This window comes from Molothrus aeneus, chromosome 22 (genome assembly GCF_037042795.1).
Source record: "Molothrus aeneus isolate 106 chromosome 22, BPBGC_Maene_1.0, whole genome shotgun sequence".
Classification (NCBI taxonomy): Eukaryota; Metazoa; Chordata; class Aves; order Passeriformes; family Icteridae; genus Molothrus; species Molothrus aeneus.
Genome location: NC_089667.1, coordinates 5,414,941 through 5,430,638, shown reverse-complemented (window position 1 = coordinate 5,430,638; position 15,698 = coordinate 5,414,941). Strand labels below are relative to the sequence as shown.

Below are 15,698 nucleotides of genomic sequence, written 5' to 3'. Positions count from 1 at the left end.
CCTGCTTCAGTTCTCAGCTTGTAGTGTGCTAATGGCTGGAAAATTATTATTTATTCAATTTGGAACGTGTGGAGGTGTCACTGCTGAGCCCCAGTGTCCACCTGAGCTGCTCCTTCTGCCAGGCAAGCAGGGCCACCAGGCCATGGTGGCTGTGCTGCCCTCAGGCCCTGGGGAGAAGCAGGGACAGGGTTTTGAGTTGGTTTTGAGCTGGTTTTGACCCACTCAGGCATTCACTCCTAACCCAGGCAGGGTTTTCCTGGGGGTTTGAGCAGCAGGGACAGGGTTTGGAGCTGTCTTTGAGGTGTTTGACTCCAGCATCCAGCAGGGATTTCCTCAGCCTGGAAAGGCTCTGCAGCCCAGGAAGAGCCAGAGCTGCCCTTCCATCCTGCTTCAGTTCCCAGCTTGTGGCTGGAAAATGTTAAACCTGGCACCTGTGGAGGTGGCACTGCTGGGCTGTGACCATCTGAGCTGTTCCTTCTGCCAGGGGCTGAAGGCCAGGCCCTGAACCAGGCCATGGTGGCTGTGCTGCCCTCAGGCCCTGGGGAGAAGCAGGGACAGGGTTTGGAGGGGTCTTCAAGGGGTTTGACCCACTCAGGCACTCACTCCTAACCCAGGCAGGGATTTCCTGGGGGCTTGAGCAGCAGGAACAGGGTTTGGAGCTGTCTTTAAGGGGTCTGACCCACTCAGGCACTCACTCCTAACCCAGGCAGGGATTTTCTCAGCCTGGAAAGGCTCTGCAGCCCAGGAACAGCCAGAGCTGCCCTTCCATCCTGCTTCAGCTCTCAGCTTGTGGCTGGAAAATGTTAAACCTGGCACCTGTGGAGGTGTCACTGGGTGCTCCTGGCAGTGAGGGCACTGCTCCCAAAGTGGTTTGTGCTTGTAGGAAAGTCTGTGCCATATTCTCAGTCATTGTTTGTAGGGGTTCTCTGTCGGTTCTTTCTGACAGAAATGGAAAAATGTGTCTGTGAATAATTTAAATAAGTGGAAGGATGTGAACTTTTCTATTCTCTGTCCCAGAGAGAGGGAGTGACCCTGCACTCCTGGGCAGTAAAATGATATTCCCATCCCCAGGTTTTTGATGGGAATATCCCCACCCATCCTGGTGCTGTCCCTACACCACGAGGGGCCCCTGTGCTCCCTCAGCTTTGCCTGCTCTGTCAGTCTGGGGGCTGTGAAATTCCCCTGCTCTAGGGACTTATTCCACTTCCAGTCCTGGAGATATTTGCATTCAGACCTTAGAATATAGAAGGCAGTAAGGATTCACAAGTTGTTTTTTGGATCCTATCAGCATCTTTGGCCCCTTGGACTTGGGCTGAATCTGGCTGCAGTTTTTATTTCCAATACTTCTTTCCATGACTCCAGCCATGGGTTGTCTTTCTTTTCCTTGACTGTTTTTTTTAATTTTATTTAATTCATGTTTAAAGCAGTCTGTGACACTTTCTGATTTTAATCTGTTCAGCAAATTGCTTCTGCTAAAGCTGCTGTGGGATTTTGGATGCAGTGACTCTTCCAGAATCATCAGCTTTATCATTCCACTGCAATAAAACTGCCAGGTGTTCATGGCCTTGCTCCAACTCCTTAACCCACCTCTGGAATACAAAGTGATGCTGTCAGAGCAAGACACACTAAAAAAATAACCAAACAACACCAATCCTGAGGAGTTTAAACCAACACAGGCATGTTAGGAAAAGCTGGTGCAGTTGGGGAGGTGTGTCCTGTTCTTTCTGTGGGATCTTTTCGTTTCCCCTGGAATTTTGAATCACACACTTATTTAAAAAAAAAAAAAAGCAGCAAAGTAATATGATAGTCACGTTCCTGAGGGTGTGAGAGTGTTCCTTCAGGAGCTGTAAACACCTCTGGAGGGTGCCTTGATGGAAACCTGTCTCGAGGAGAGCTGGCTTGCTGCAGCTTGTCATTGCTGCTGCCACCCTCCCAGGGAGCAGCGGGGACTTGGGGCTGATTCTGGGGCTTTGGAGCCAGCTCAGCCAGGAGAACCAGAGCCCTGTGCTCGTTTTTGCCTGGTGCTGCTTCCCCACAAACTGCTGGGAGTGCTGTGGGTTAGTGACAGGAAACGTTTGCTGGGACAGCTCTGTGTTTGTCCCTCTGCCCCAGCCTGGCAGTGCCAGAAACAAACAGAACTTCCTCAAGGGAGCCTTGACTTCCTAGAACCAAACAGAACTTCCTAATGTGAGTTTTGACTTCCCAGAAACAAACAGAACTTCCTAATGTGAGTTTTGACTTTCCAGAAACAAACAGAACTTCCTAATGTGAGTTTTGACTTTCCAGATACAAACAGAACTTCCTAACGTGAGCTCTGACTCCCTAGAACCAAACAGAACTTCCTAATGTGAGTTTTGACTTCCCAGAAACAAACAGAACTTCCTAATGGGAGCTTTGACTGCCCAGAAACAAACAGAGCTTCCTAGTGGGAGTTTTGACTTCCTAGAACCAAACAGAACTTCCTAATGTGAGTTTTGACTTCCCAGAAACAAACAGAACTTCCTAATGGGAGCTTTGACTTTCCAGATACAAACAGAACTTCCTAACATGAGCTCTGACTCCCTAGAACCAAACAGACCTTCCTAATGGGAGTTTTGACTTCCCAGAAACAAACAGAACTTCCTAATGGGAGCTTTGACTTCCCAGAAACAAACAGAACTTCCTAATGGGAGTTTTGACTTCCTAGAGCCAAACAGAACTTCCTAACATGAGCTCTGACTCCCTAGAACCAAACAGACCTTCCTCATGGGAGTTTTGACTTCCCAGAAACAAACAGAACTTCCTAATGGGAGCTTTGACTTCCCAGAAACAAACAGAACTTCCTAATGGGAGTTTTGACTTCCTAGAGCCAAACAGAACTTCCTAACATGAGCTCTGACTCCCTAGAACCAAACAGACCTTCCTCATGGGAGTTTTGACTTCCCAGAAACAAACAGAACTTCCTAATGGGAGCTTTGACTTCCCAGAAACAAACAGAACTTCCTAATGGGAGTTTTGACTTCCTAGAGCCAAACAGAACTTCCTAACATGAGCTCTGACTCCCTAGAACCAAACAGACCTTCCTCATGGGAGTTTTGACTTCCCAGAAACAAACAGACCTTCCTAATGGGAGCTCTGACGTCCCCCAGGCTTCCTGCAGATGCTGTCCCCGTGCCCAGGATCCCTGGGAGCAGCTCCCACTCATCCTTCCCTTCCCTGCCCTGCCTTTTGTCTGCTTTTCCCAGGTTTCTCTGGAATGTGTGCAGAGCTCTGCTGTTTGCTTTGGAAGGCACCAAACTATTCCAAGCCCTCCAAGTAGAAATACTGTACTGATATTTTCCTCTCTGCTGACTGGATGGGGGCTGGCCAGTGCAAAGGGAGTAATGGGGAGGGCTGGAGTGACAGCAGGAAGAGAGGAGTGGCTTTGCTGCCTGTTTGTTCTCACCTCTTGAAATTTTTAAGTCAGGAGCCAGAGTTTCCTGAAGTGTGTGAGTGGCTTGGAGGGGCAGAGTGCTCATGGAGGGAATTGTTCTAATGTAAAGAAATTAATTTGTAGTGACATAAAGCTCTCAGTTCTCTCTTTCATTCATAAACCCAATCTTCTCACCTTTGTATATTCAACAAAATTCAGGTTATCAGGAGAGAGAGTGAGTGTAGTTTGTTATGCTGTAATTTGCTAATTAGTGCCATGACCTCCCATGATATTAAATATCTTTTTCTCAAAGTAGCATTTGCATCTCTTAAATGAACTTCAAACTGAAATTACCTTTCAGGGTGGTAGGTGAGGCATCAGCTTCTCTTTCCTTTTCCTCACAACTTGGTTGCTCTCCAAAAATATTTTCCTTTATATTTAGCAATCATCAATTTCTGGCCTGAATATTAGCCTGGACTTGACACAAACTCTTCCACATATTTTCTCCAACTTTGTAATAAATTTTTGGGTTTTGTTTGAAACCCCAGATTTGAGATGTTTTGAAATTGAAACTTACTCTCCGTGGGGTTTTTTTGCAGTCCTTACCAGCTCTGTGTCTTTATGTTGTGACCACCATTTTTCCAGAGAAGTTTATCTCTATAAAAGTTCTGTTTATCCTTGTGGAGCAGCATTTCTGACAATATTTTATGGACAAAAAGCTTCCCAAATGAAGTTAAGCATTTAGCCTCTCTCAAAACCCCAAGGGGTTTGGGTTTTTGTTTATGGAATGATTCATTTCAAATCCCTCTATTAAACTGCATTTTCCTATGGTGGCCTCATGCCCCCAGGGGAGGCTTTGGTTCCCAAATCTCAGCTCCTCGGCTTAGACTGGACTTGGGAGATGGAATTCACATCCCATGGAATCCCAGGCTGGTTTGGGGTGGGAGAATCCTTAAAAATTATTTTTGTTCCAATCATTCCATGGTTGGGAACAGTGTAAGACTCCCAGGCTGGTTTGGGGTGGGAGAATCCTTAAAAATGACTTTTGTTCCAACCATTCCATGATTGGAACAGTGTAGGAATCCCAGGCTGGTTTGAGGTGGAAAAATCCTTAAAAATTATTTTTGTCCCAATCATTCCATGGTTGGGAACAGTGTAGGAATCCCAGGTTGGTTTGGGGTGGGAGAATCCTTAAAAATTGTTTTGTTCCATGGGCAGGGGCAGCTTCCACTGGCCCAGCCTGGTCCATCCTGGTCTCTCCATTCTCCCAGTCAGGTTTTTAGAGTGAAGCCCTGCTCTGTTTGTTGCTAAAGAAATTCCTGTATCGTTCAATAACTTCCAAATAGGATGCAGGGAAGAGAAAAAGAAAACTGAGCCTCCCAGAGAAGCTGTTGGGCAGCCCAGATGTGTCTGGCCGGGCTGTTTGGGACAATTATTTTGGCCCTGGGGTGTCAGTGACCTTGAGAAGTGCAGGCTTTGTCCTTCCACCATCCAAGGAGCTCTTGGAGCCGGGCTGGAGAAGGGAGGGGGACGAGTGCCACCTATTGAAGCTCCTCTCAGCTTTCCTTGCAGCTTTTCTCTCTGCTTTCACTTTTAATTTTAACCTCTTTAACTCCAGCACGTGTTTGGCTGCTTTGTTGTCCTCCTGGCTTGAGTGAGTTTGGGGGAATTTTCATCTCCATGAGGACAGAAAGCCTTAAAATTGATTATTTTTCTTCCAGAATTTTAGGAATTCACTCCAGACACAAACAGAGACTGATTTTTAAAGCATGGTTAAGTGATGTCTCTTCACTTCATAACATAAAGATATTGTTAAGGAAAGCAAAAATGGGAATAAGATAATTAATAATTTTATTTTTGAGTACTCTCAGTGACGAAATCTGATGACTTTGTAATACTCACTGAGTTTCAGCTGGAAAAAGTGAAATATCATGGGTGGGATATTTCAAAATCAGCAGAGTAAAAGCACTTGAAGGTTGCTTCAGGCAGGGAGTGCTATCAGAGCTGATCAGGTTCTGCAGGTCACTGTGTTATCTCCAGATGACTTCATTAAAATCACTATAAAGTGTGTCTCTGTCAAGTGTGCTATCTCCTCTACCTCATTTCAGCCTTTTATATTGGATTAGGGGAAGGGTTAAGTGTCCCTTATCTGAAGAAAACAAGTACAGGAAAAAGCAATTATGGACTAATTTCAGGTGGAGTTGTCCTAATTCCAGTTGTTCCTCCATTCTGAATTTATGAGGTGGTCTTGGGTGAAATTGAAGCTTGTGAACTGAAGGAGTTTAACTTGAATAAACTTGAATTAAATCCAGTTATCCTCTGCCAGGTCAGTTCTGCCAGGTCAGTCTGTGTTACGTGGGCACTGCTTTGGCATCAGAGGAAGTTCATCAGTAAATCCAAGGATTATTTCTTCTGCAGAAAAAGAAATCCAGAGGCAGGGCGGGCTCAGGGCTCTCCTGTGCCTTTAAGCAAGGGCAGTCCCAAAGCTGGGTTTGGTGCCTTGCTCAGGAGCTGTGGGGCTGGCAGGAGCTGCTCAGGAGCTGCTCCTCTCCAGCAGCACCAATCCCACACCCCAGCCCCGGGCAGCATTCTTGGGAAGTGAGACTTCAAGAAGCTTTGGTCATACAAAAGCAGGGGAGGTGCAGGAGGGAGAGGCTCCTTCCTCACTGCTCCCCATGCACAGGGGGTGAAAGGTGGGGGGATTTTCCTTCCCATCCTCTTCCCAGCCCTGCCGAGCAGCTATCCCCTGCTTTGTTGGCAGGAGGGGAATTCCTGGGATGTGATGGTGCTGCAGAAGTCCTGGAATATTTTATTTCCACTGCTCCCACACCCATTTTCATCCGTGCCACACTGGAGGAGGGCAGGACTGGCTGGGCAGGCAGTGTTGGCTCTTGGGGCTGCTCATTTCCATGGGAAGTTGCTGCAGAGCAGTGAAAGGTGGTTTGGGAGCAGCGTGAGCCAGGGGAATGACTCCCTGCTCTGTTCCCATTCATACTTTAAAGCCCATTCCAGAAAAGCCAGTCTGGCTGGGACAGCATCTTCTCAATTCCCCGTGTTCCCTGCACACCAAACAAAACTGCTGCACTTCTGGAATCCGGTTTGGGACAGCTCTGATTCCTTTCTCAAGGTGCCAGTGTAGGAACTTTGCCTGCTCTGCCTTTAGGAGTGGAAAAGCAAAGAAAGCTGTTAGAAATCAAGGTGATGGAAATCACCCTGGAAAACACAACCAGAGTTTCTGAAGTCACTTTTCAGGGTGAGGGCTTCGTTTTGGGAGGATTTTTGCAGCTGCTCCTAGGAAAGTGCTTGGCAAGGATTATGCCAGGGCTGCTGCTTGCTTGGGCCTTGTCTTTCCATTGTCCAAAAGACATCCCCAGCATTCCACCTGGTCCAAATGCTGCACCTACTAAATGAATTTATCTCTGCATTTGTGTTCACGTTACGCTGAGTATACCAGGAAACAAAACAAGTTGTCTTTGATGTCTCACAGCAGATTAAAGGAGGGGCACATTCAAACTCATCTCCTGGGATTTTGGCCCTGGACTGGTCTTTATTTCAGAAATCCTGCTCAGGACAGTTAAATGTGGCTTGTACTTCTTCACCTCTGCTGTTCTGGCTCTGTGCAACATTTCACCTGGAGCAGAAGGTGCCCCAGGAGGAGATTTTGGCTGAGAATTGCGAGAACTTTTCCTGATCAATAAATCTGTTTTAGCCCAAGCCTTTCATATTACTCTGAGGGATTTCTGCTTCTGTTTTAGAGCAGCCTGTAGAACCTGTGAGGTGTTCCTGAACTATTAATGCAGACAAAAGAAATCCTGCTCGTTGGTGTGGGTACTGCTGCTCTTCTTTAAAAGCTGCTTTTCCCTCAGGTCGTTTCTGATATGCCAGAGCTGTCTGCATCTCTGTTTTGTGTAGCTGGAGCAATAAGCTTGACCTGTCTTGACATCCCTCTCCATTTCTGGACTGCCGCCCTGTTCCTGTCTCTCCTCTGTGCCGTGTTGTCCCCGTTCCTTTGAGTCCTGTGTGATTATCTGGGAGGATAAGGTTCTGGACTGATGCCTGGCTTGTGTCTCTGTGTGTTGCCCTCCCTGTGGTGCCCCTGTGTCCCCAGGCCTGGTGCAGAGGTGTGTGGTGATCCAGCGCGATGAGAACGGCTTCGGGCTGACGGTCAGCGGGGACAACCCCGTCTTCGTGCAGTCTGTCAAGGAAGGTGAGAGCAGCCCCCAAACCTGCCGTGGCCATCCTGGAAATGGCTCTGAGCTGCAGCAGAAAACTCCCAGATTCCTGGAAATGGCTGTGAGCTGGAGCAGGAAATTCCCAGGTTCCTGCCAGGTGGGGTGGCTGCAGCTGGGGAAGGGATGTGGCACTCCTGTCACTGTCAAGGAAGGTGAGAGCAGAGCCCCCAAACCTGCCATGGCCATCCTGGAAATGGCTCTGAGCTGCAGCAGAAAACTCCCAGACTCCTGCTGCAGCTTGGGAAGGGATGTGCAAGGTCAGGGTTGAGCAGTGAATTTATTCCTCTGAATCTTCAGCCACTGACAGAACGAGAGGACACAGCCTAAAGCTGTGCCTGCCAGGGGAAGTTTAGGTTGGACATCAGGGAAAAATACTTTACTGGAAAGAGGGATTGGGCACTGGAATCACCTGCCCAGGGAGGGGATGGAGTCACCATCCTTGGATGTGTTTAAAACAAGCCTGGACGTGGCACTTGTGTCATGGTTTAGGTGGTGAGGAGGTGTCAGGTCACAGGGTGGACTTGGTGATCTCAGAGGTCTTTTCCAGCCTGGTTTATTCTGGGATCTGGTGGGTTTGGAGCTGACCTCTTTGGTCATTCTGTGCTGATCTCAAAGGTCATTTCCACCCTGGATCATTCTGGGATCTGGTGGGTTTGGAGCATCCCAGGGGAGGAAATGACTCCGTGGGATGTGGTGGGATCATGTCCTGGCGTATCCAGTGCCAGGTGAAAGCAAAACTGCTCTAGACCCAGAGATTTTACTGAGAGAGGAAGCTTGGCTGAGTGCAGGAGTATTTTGCATGTTTTACAGAAGTCATAAAACCATTTTTGCTCTAAATGATTGTACTGAAATGGGAACTGAGTGATTTCTTGCCTCTCCAGATGGAGCAGCCATGCGGGCTGGAGTGCAGACAGGTGATAGAATTATCAAGGTAAGGACTTTGAAATGGGAAGAGAAATGGGTCCTTTGTCTTAAATGAGCTCTTTTTCTGAAAACAAAACCCAAAAAACAACATTGATATGTCTGCCGTGGTGTTTGAATTAGGAATGGTCTAAGCTTCAGTTTTCTGACTCTCCTCCAGATCCTCATTTCAGAATTTTATGGACAAATTCTGTATCCTGCCAGGCTCAAGTATCATAAATACAATAAAACCAGAAATGGCAGGGAAGAGAAGAAAGGCAGAGTTGTTAATAATGATCTGTAAATAAACAGCCTGCCTGAATTGTTGTTTTCTCCCCTAACTGCTCCCACATCCATGTTCTTTTTTAGTCCCAAGCAAGTAAGAAATCAAGTCAGTGACTTAAAAGACTCTGTAAACTATTGCTGCAAAATGCTACAGCAGCTCCTGACACAGATGGAGCTGGGATTGCAACCAGGCATTGAAATTAATGAATTAAATTAGCTGCCCTGTTGTTTTTCTGCCCAGGCAGAGATGGATTGCCCTTTTTTTTGTTTGTCTGCCTGCTTGAGTTCTTTCGGTCTGTGCACAGTTTTCTTTTTGCAGAGCTCTGCTCACTGAGATAAACTGTTAGAAGGATAAATAATTTATCTGGTAATGTCTTGAAAGAGGCAGTAATGGAGATGGGGGAGAAGAAAATGCTGCTGTTCTTCTGGAATGTGTGGAATTGCTCGGAAACAGAAGCCAAACACTGAATTTTCTCTGCTCCCTGCCAGGTGAATGGGACTCTGGTAACACACTCGAACCATTTGGAGGTGGTCAAGCTGATCAAGTGTAAGTAAAGGCAGAGGGCTCTCCTGTCACCTGTAAAATGTGACACCAGACTTTCAAGGGCCCTGCCAAAGGTGAGGCCAATGCTGAGGGATCAAGGGGTGTGTGAAGCAGACAAGTGAAATTGAAATGGTTCTGACATCCTGAATTTAAGCTGGTACATTCTCCTCTAGCTTCTCCTGAACTTAATGTTTGAATTGCCACCAAGCCTTGCCTGGGTGCTTCATTTCCACCTTAAATTTCCACCACAGCTGTGCAGCACTTGCTGTGCATTTCTGTGTGACACCTCCAGAGCACTGCAGGAAATATGAGGAAGGAGGTATTCTCACCTTAAATACCACAACTGGGCAGCACTTGCTGTGCATTTCTGTGTGATGCCTGCATAGCAGTACAAGAAATTCCTTCCTGGTGGATTTTCTTCTAAAAATCCATTAATTCACCTAAAATACCACAGTTGGGCAGGAATTACTGTGCATTTCTGTGTGATGCTGCATAGCAGTACAAGAAATTCCTTCCTGGTATTGGATTTTCTTCTATGAGGAAGGAGATATTTTCACCTTTACCACAACTGGGCAGGCACTAAGTGTGATTTCTGTGTGATGCTGCACAGCTCTACAGGAAACACCTTCCTGGTGGATTTTCTTCTAAAAATCCATTAATTCACCTAAAATACCACAGCTGGGCAGGCACTAAGTGTGATTTCTGTGTGATGCTGCACAGCACTACAGGAAACACCTTCCTGGTGGATTTTCTTCTAAAAATCCATTAATTCACCTAAAATACCACAGCTGGGCAGGCACTAAGTGTGATTTCTGTGTGATGCTGCACAGCTCTACAGGAAACACCTTCCTGGTGGATTTTCTTCTATGAGGAAGGAGGTGCTGGTGGTTTATTTTACTTGTGTGCGCTCAAAATTTAACCTGCTGGGCTGGAAACTGGATTGCTTGCTTTACAAGGGCTGATCCTCATGAAAGTTTTTGGAACACCTGGAATTTAAACAGATTTCTGAAGCAGGCAGTGCTCTCAGGCTCGGGGTGAGGGAAATGAGAGAAGCGTGGCCGTGTCCCCGTGTGTGTGTGTGTGTGACCTGTGCCTGTCCTTGTGTCCCCACAGCGGGTTCCTATGTAGCTCTCACTGTCCAGGGGCGCCCTCCAGGGTCGCCCCAGATCCCCCTGGCGGATTCTGACGTGGATCTGGCAGCTTTTGGGCATATGTCTCCCATCATGGCATCCCCCCACTCGCCTGGCACGTCAGGGAATGCAGAAAGGATCACCAGCCCCGTGCTCATGGGGGTAAGGTTTGGAGCTCTCTTCCCAAAAGGAAAAATGGGTGGGTTTGGCCTGAATTTATTTTCTTTTTGCACTTCAAATTGGCATAAATTGGCATTGGGATATTTCCCAGTCCAGTGTTGGCAGTCCCCTGTCCTGAGTGGGGACTCAGATCACTGGAGCAGAGGATGATGATGATGATTTTGACACTGAGCAGGAGCAGGTGGGAATGACTTTTAAATGACTTTTAGCCTTTTTTTCCCTCCACCAAGCAGAATTCTCTTCCCCTGTTCCTAAACTGCTGAGTGCTCCTTGTGTGGTGAAACAAGAATTTGGGAATGGGATTCCTGTTGTCCTGTCTGTGGGTGTTTATTCACTTAGGAAAATGCAAGTAAAAATTTACAGTTCTATCTGAGATTTTGCAGTTCTGTCTGAGATGTGAAAATTTGCAAGTAAAAATATGCAGTTCTATGTGAGATAATAGAAATACAATTTTTATACTGTTATAGCTGTTCAAAATTAAGAAATACAATTTTTATACTGTTATAGCTGTTCAAAATTAAGAAAGAATACATAGGATAGGGTTGGAAACTTGAATTGCTTCTCACAGAGGTTTTCAGAGCCTATTTGTAGGAAGTGGGTGGAAAATGTGCATGTCCATTTTCCTTATCTGCCCAACAAACCCAACCTTAATCTCTCTGTGCTTCCTAGGAGGAGAATAACATTGTCCACAACCAGAAGGTGGAGATTCTGAGGAAGATGCTCCAGAAGGAGCAGGAGAGGCTGCAGGTACTGGATTTGTGCAGGCTGGAGAGAACTGGGGAAAGTGATGCAAAGAGGGGTTGTTAATTTTATTTATTATCAGAGTAAACCAGACTTTAATTTATTATCTGTTATTTGTTAATTTAATTATTATTTATTTCTTGTCAGAGTAAAACAGACTTTGTGTAGCAGCTCCTTGGGCGTGCAGGTGTTCATTTAAAAGACACAAACAATTCCTCTGCAGGTCCTGCAGGAGGAGTACGGCCGGACCCCCTCCACCCGCCTGCTCAAGGAGATCCAGGAGGCAAAGAAACACATTCCCCAGCTGCAGGAGCAGCTCTGCAAGGCCACGGGCTGCACTCAGGTAAGCTGGGCTCAGCCTGCTCTGGGGAGTGCTCCCAGGCACCATCCAGGGGGTTCATGGTGCTCTGGGTGATGCCTCAGGTTTTAGGTTTTCTATTTTTCACGTTCTGTGCTGCTTTAGTGTGCGGGTCTGGGTTCACATCAGGGGATGCTGAGCTCTGGGCACAGAGCAGGGAGACAAAACAATTCCTGCTCCAGCTGGGCACCAAGGACAAATGATCCAAATCTCAGCCCAGGAGCACAAACCCCGTGGGCTGAAGAGAGAAAAACAAGGATGGGACTGCATGGGCTGGAGCTGGAATGGGACAATGAACTGCAAGATGCAAATGGAGCAGAACTGATCCCAGGGAGAGACCCTGTGTGTAGCCATGGTATTTCCTAAAAAATCCTTTCCTTAGGATTTTTTGTCCTGAGAAGCTGAGAGGCCTCAGGAACAAAATGCAAACAATGGTTATCTGCTGCTGTGGAATGCAACAGGGGCATCTGGGATTGGGCTCATGTGGTTGTTTCTGATTAATGGCCAATCACAGCCCAGCTGGCTCAGCCTGTCTCAGTCAGCCCCAAGCCTTTGTTATCATTCTTTGCTATTCTATTCTTAGCCAGCCTTCTGAGGAAATCCTTTCTTCTATTCTTTTAGTATAGTTTTAATATATTATATATCATAAAATAATAAATCAGCCTTCTGAAACATGGAGTCAGATCCTCGTCTCTTCCCTCATCCTGGGACCCCTGCGAACACCGTCACACCCGTGAGTGCTCGTGCATTTTGGGACCATTTTGGTTCATCTTGGGTTCATTTTGGGACCATTTTGGTTCACCTTGGGTGCAGCCCTGGTTGGGCTCTTGTGCTGCCCAAGGTGCATCCATGGAGGAGATCCTTTTAACAAATCCCTGCTTTGTTCTTTAGCTCTGTCCAGCCTCTGCTCTAGCTCAGCCCTCCCAAGGCATCCTGGGCAAGCTGCAGTTGCTGGGACAGGCAGGCTGCTCCCTCTGCAGCTGGGATTTGAAGTTGGCACTGTCACCTTAATCAGGATGTGGAGTGCATTTTGCACTGGGCTCTCATCTCTGAAAAACCTGCTTTGAAGAACAAGTGCAAGCAATGATGTGTTTATTATCTGTCAGTGCAACTTAAAATACAACCATGAAGTCATTCTTGGAAGCTTTTTAAACAATTTTGTTTTCACTTTTGAAAAAAAAAAATAAATTTAGGCTGTTTCAGTTTTCCCTTTTCCCCTGTGTTAAAAGTGCTGAAAATTTGGTGTGGTTGTTTTCTCTTAGAAAAGCACTGCAGCCTTTTCTAGATAAATTAAGGTTTTATGAGTAATGTGAGCTGCCTGGCTTTTGAAGGAGTTGATTTATAAGGATGATCTCTTGCAATATTCTGCTTTCATCTTTGCAGGATGGAGTCCTGTCCTCCAGGTCTGTGTCAGAGTCGCTGCAGATCAGCGAGGGGGAGGCAGAGAGTGGGGACAGTGGCAGCAAACTGGATTTCAGTGGTGACAGCCCCTCCAGACCCAACAGTGACATTGCTGATGTGAGTCTGGGCCAGCTCCAGGGCTTTGCTTCTCTCCCTTTTGCATTTGGGTGTCCTTGGCAGGTGCTCTGTGTGTGTTGTCCTGTGTGTTGAGGCTCCTCAATCCCCACCAAAACCTTTTCTCTATGAAAAGATTTTCATAGGGAAAAAATTTCCCTGTTCTATTGGACTGGTGATAGAGACTGGGAGAGAATAAATTTGGGGTTTTTATCCAGGATTAGATTGTCCTGGCATTAATCCCTGTAACCAGACAAAGATGGATGCCAGCATGTTTCTCTAAACTCATTTGCCAATTAGAGCATCTTTGAAGGGAACATTCCAACTGCAGCACCGTGACTCAGATCCAGGCAGCTTGCCCTGAAAGATCCTTCCCTCTACCAGATCAACTCCAGCTCCTGCCTCCAGCCAAGGCTCTTGGTGTGTGCACTCCAGAGTTACCCATCTGTGTGCTCTCCCTTGGTGCCTAATCCTTAATTAAGTCACTCTCTGATTAGTGCAGGGGAATTGAGACTCTCCTGCTTGGATTTGGCCTAAGTTTGTTGATTAACTTAAGGATGTGGGAGATAAATTTGTCCCAGCAGGTGGAAGTGGAAGGGAGGTGGGTGAGATGGAGGCATCCACAGCTCTGTTTTGAAACATTGCAAATCTGACCAGATCCCACTCAGTGTTTGTGTTTAATAAACGCAACGACAAAATTCATAATTATCTTCCTAATAATCATCATGCTGTATAATAATCATATAATAATAATCATCAGTTTTGGGGGTGGAATTTGATCAGTGCAGGTGATTGGCACACCAAGCATTCCAGCTTTTCCATCCAGCTCTGAGAAAATTAAGGATCAGGGGTGAAGGAAACCTTTGAAAGTGGAAAGAGTTCTGCAGATGGGAAAAAGCCAGGCTGGAAAGCAGCAGCCTGAGCAGTGGCCTGGCTGGAAAAACCTTTGGGCACACTGAAGGTGAGCCAGCAGCACGAGGGTTTTGCAAATAAGGCTCTGCTGGGCTTCCTGAGCAAGAGCATTGCTGGCAGATGGGAGAAGAGAGCTGAACTGTGAGAAAAGGTGGGGAGAGCAGGGAAAAAGCCAGGGCCTGGGGATTTTACAGCTTTGCTGTCACCAGATTTCTGACCCAAAACTTCTGCATTCACTCAAGTTTTGGGGTGTTTTTTTTTTTTGTTTTACTGTGCATGTAGGACACAGATTTTACTCTGGTTTTTCACACCTCCTTTTCCTGTGAGAAAGGAGAAGTTTTTGACTGTTGTGGCTGCCAAAGTGCCCAGTGCAGTTCTCCCTTCCCTGCATCTGCTGATACTTACCAGAACTGAACTTCCCTCTTTCCCAGAGCCCTCGCAGTGGCCTGAAGGAGAGGATTTATCCAGATGAGAGCCCAGAAAAGGCTGAGCTTCAGGACACTGTGAGTACAAAACATCAAATGTCACAACAGCACCTCCTCTAGCAGTCCCATTAAAATCTTGCTGCTCTCCCCCACTTTCTAAATGGAGCATGCCTGAACTTTGCTTTAGAAAATAAATTCAATTAGAGTGGTGCAGGGAAAGTTAATTAGCTGAGTAAATGTTTATGGAGCTTAAGAGCAGGGCCATTTAGAGGTGAGAAATACCTGATCAGCAGTGAAACAGCTGGGCCTGCAACAAGGACAGCAGCTGCACATGCTTTGTCCTTGAGTCCAGCCCTCTTCTTTTTTAGGATATTCACTCATTTGGGGGCTGCCATTTCCAGCAGGGCCATGAGTGGAGCTCAGCAGGAAGTGCAGAGCTGTCTGAGCACATCCTCACCCTTGGCATGACTCCACTCCTGGGTTCTCCTTGCCCTCCTCCCAAAGCCACGTTTCCCCTCTGTGCAGGGATGGCCCTGGGCACATGCACTGCTGCTTGCAGCTGCTCTTGATGCACCTGATTTGATATTTGGGAATGTTGGGATTTTTGGGAGGGGCGTCCAAGGTGGAGTTTTTGCAGAGTTGACATGATCAGAACATCTCCAAGTTTCCCTGTAGGGGACAATGCCAAGGTTGTGCTTTTCTCCTTCTCTTCAGGACTCGCAGTGCAGTGTTGGCAGCCCCCTGTCCCGAGTGGGGACGCAGATCATCGGAGCAGAGGATGATGATTTTGACACTGAGCAGGAGCAGGTGAGTGCTGGGGCTTCAGCTGCTCACAGTGACCCCAGATGTGTTAAAAAGTCTCTTTTCCCCAGCCCAGCAGTCAAAGAAGGAGTCAGAGCTCTTCAGTTCTCAGTCTCAAGGTTGTTTATTGTTTCTTATCTATAAAATTCTTTCTCCTGTCCAGCTGAGGTTCATTCAGCAGGTCAGACAGAGGCACACTGACACCCTCAGGGCTGTGTTATCTTTTTATACTAAAAACTGCCTGTACAATATTGACCATAACTTCCCAATACCCATCACCTGTG

General features: G+C 46.8%; 1 protein-coding gene across 3 annotated transcripts in view; it reads left to right on the top strand.

Moving 5' to 3' along the window:
• Positions 1-15,698, top strand: part of ARHGEF12 (Rho guanine nucleotide exchange factor 12) — an 82,302-nt gene that overhangs the window by 39,769 nt on the left and 26,835 nt on the right. For all 3 annotated transcript variants that reach the window (XM_066564376.1, XM_066564375.1, XM_066564377.1), the window contains 9 exons: positions 7,500-7,598; positions 8,505-8,554; positions 9,298-9,355; positions 10,466-10,644; positions 11,332-11,409; positions 11,627-11,746; positions 13,145-13,279; positions 14,620-14,691; positions 15,328-15,420. In XM_066564376.1, the coding sequence (XP_066420473.1) occupies positions 7,500-7,598; positions 8,505-8,554; positions 9,298-9,355; positions 10,466-10,644; positions 11,332-11,409; positions 11,627-11,746; positions 13,145-13,279; positions 14,620-14,691; positions 15,328-15,420 (884 nt within the window). The remainder of the gene's footprint in view (positions 1-7,499; positions 7,599-8,504; positions 8,555-9,297; positions 9,356-10,465; positions 10,645-11,331; positions 11,410-11,626; positions 11,747-13,144; positions 13,280-14,619; positions 14,692-15,327; positions 15,421-15,698) is intronic.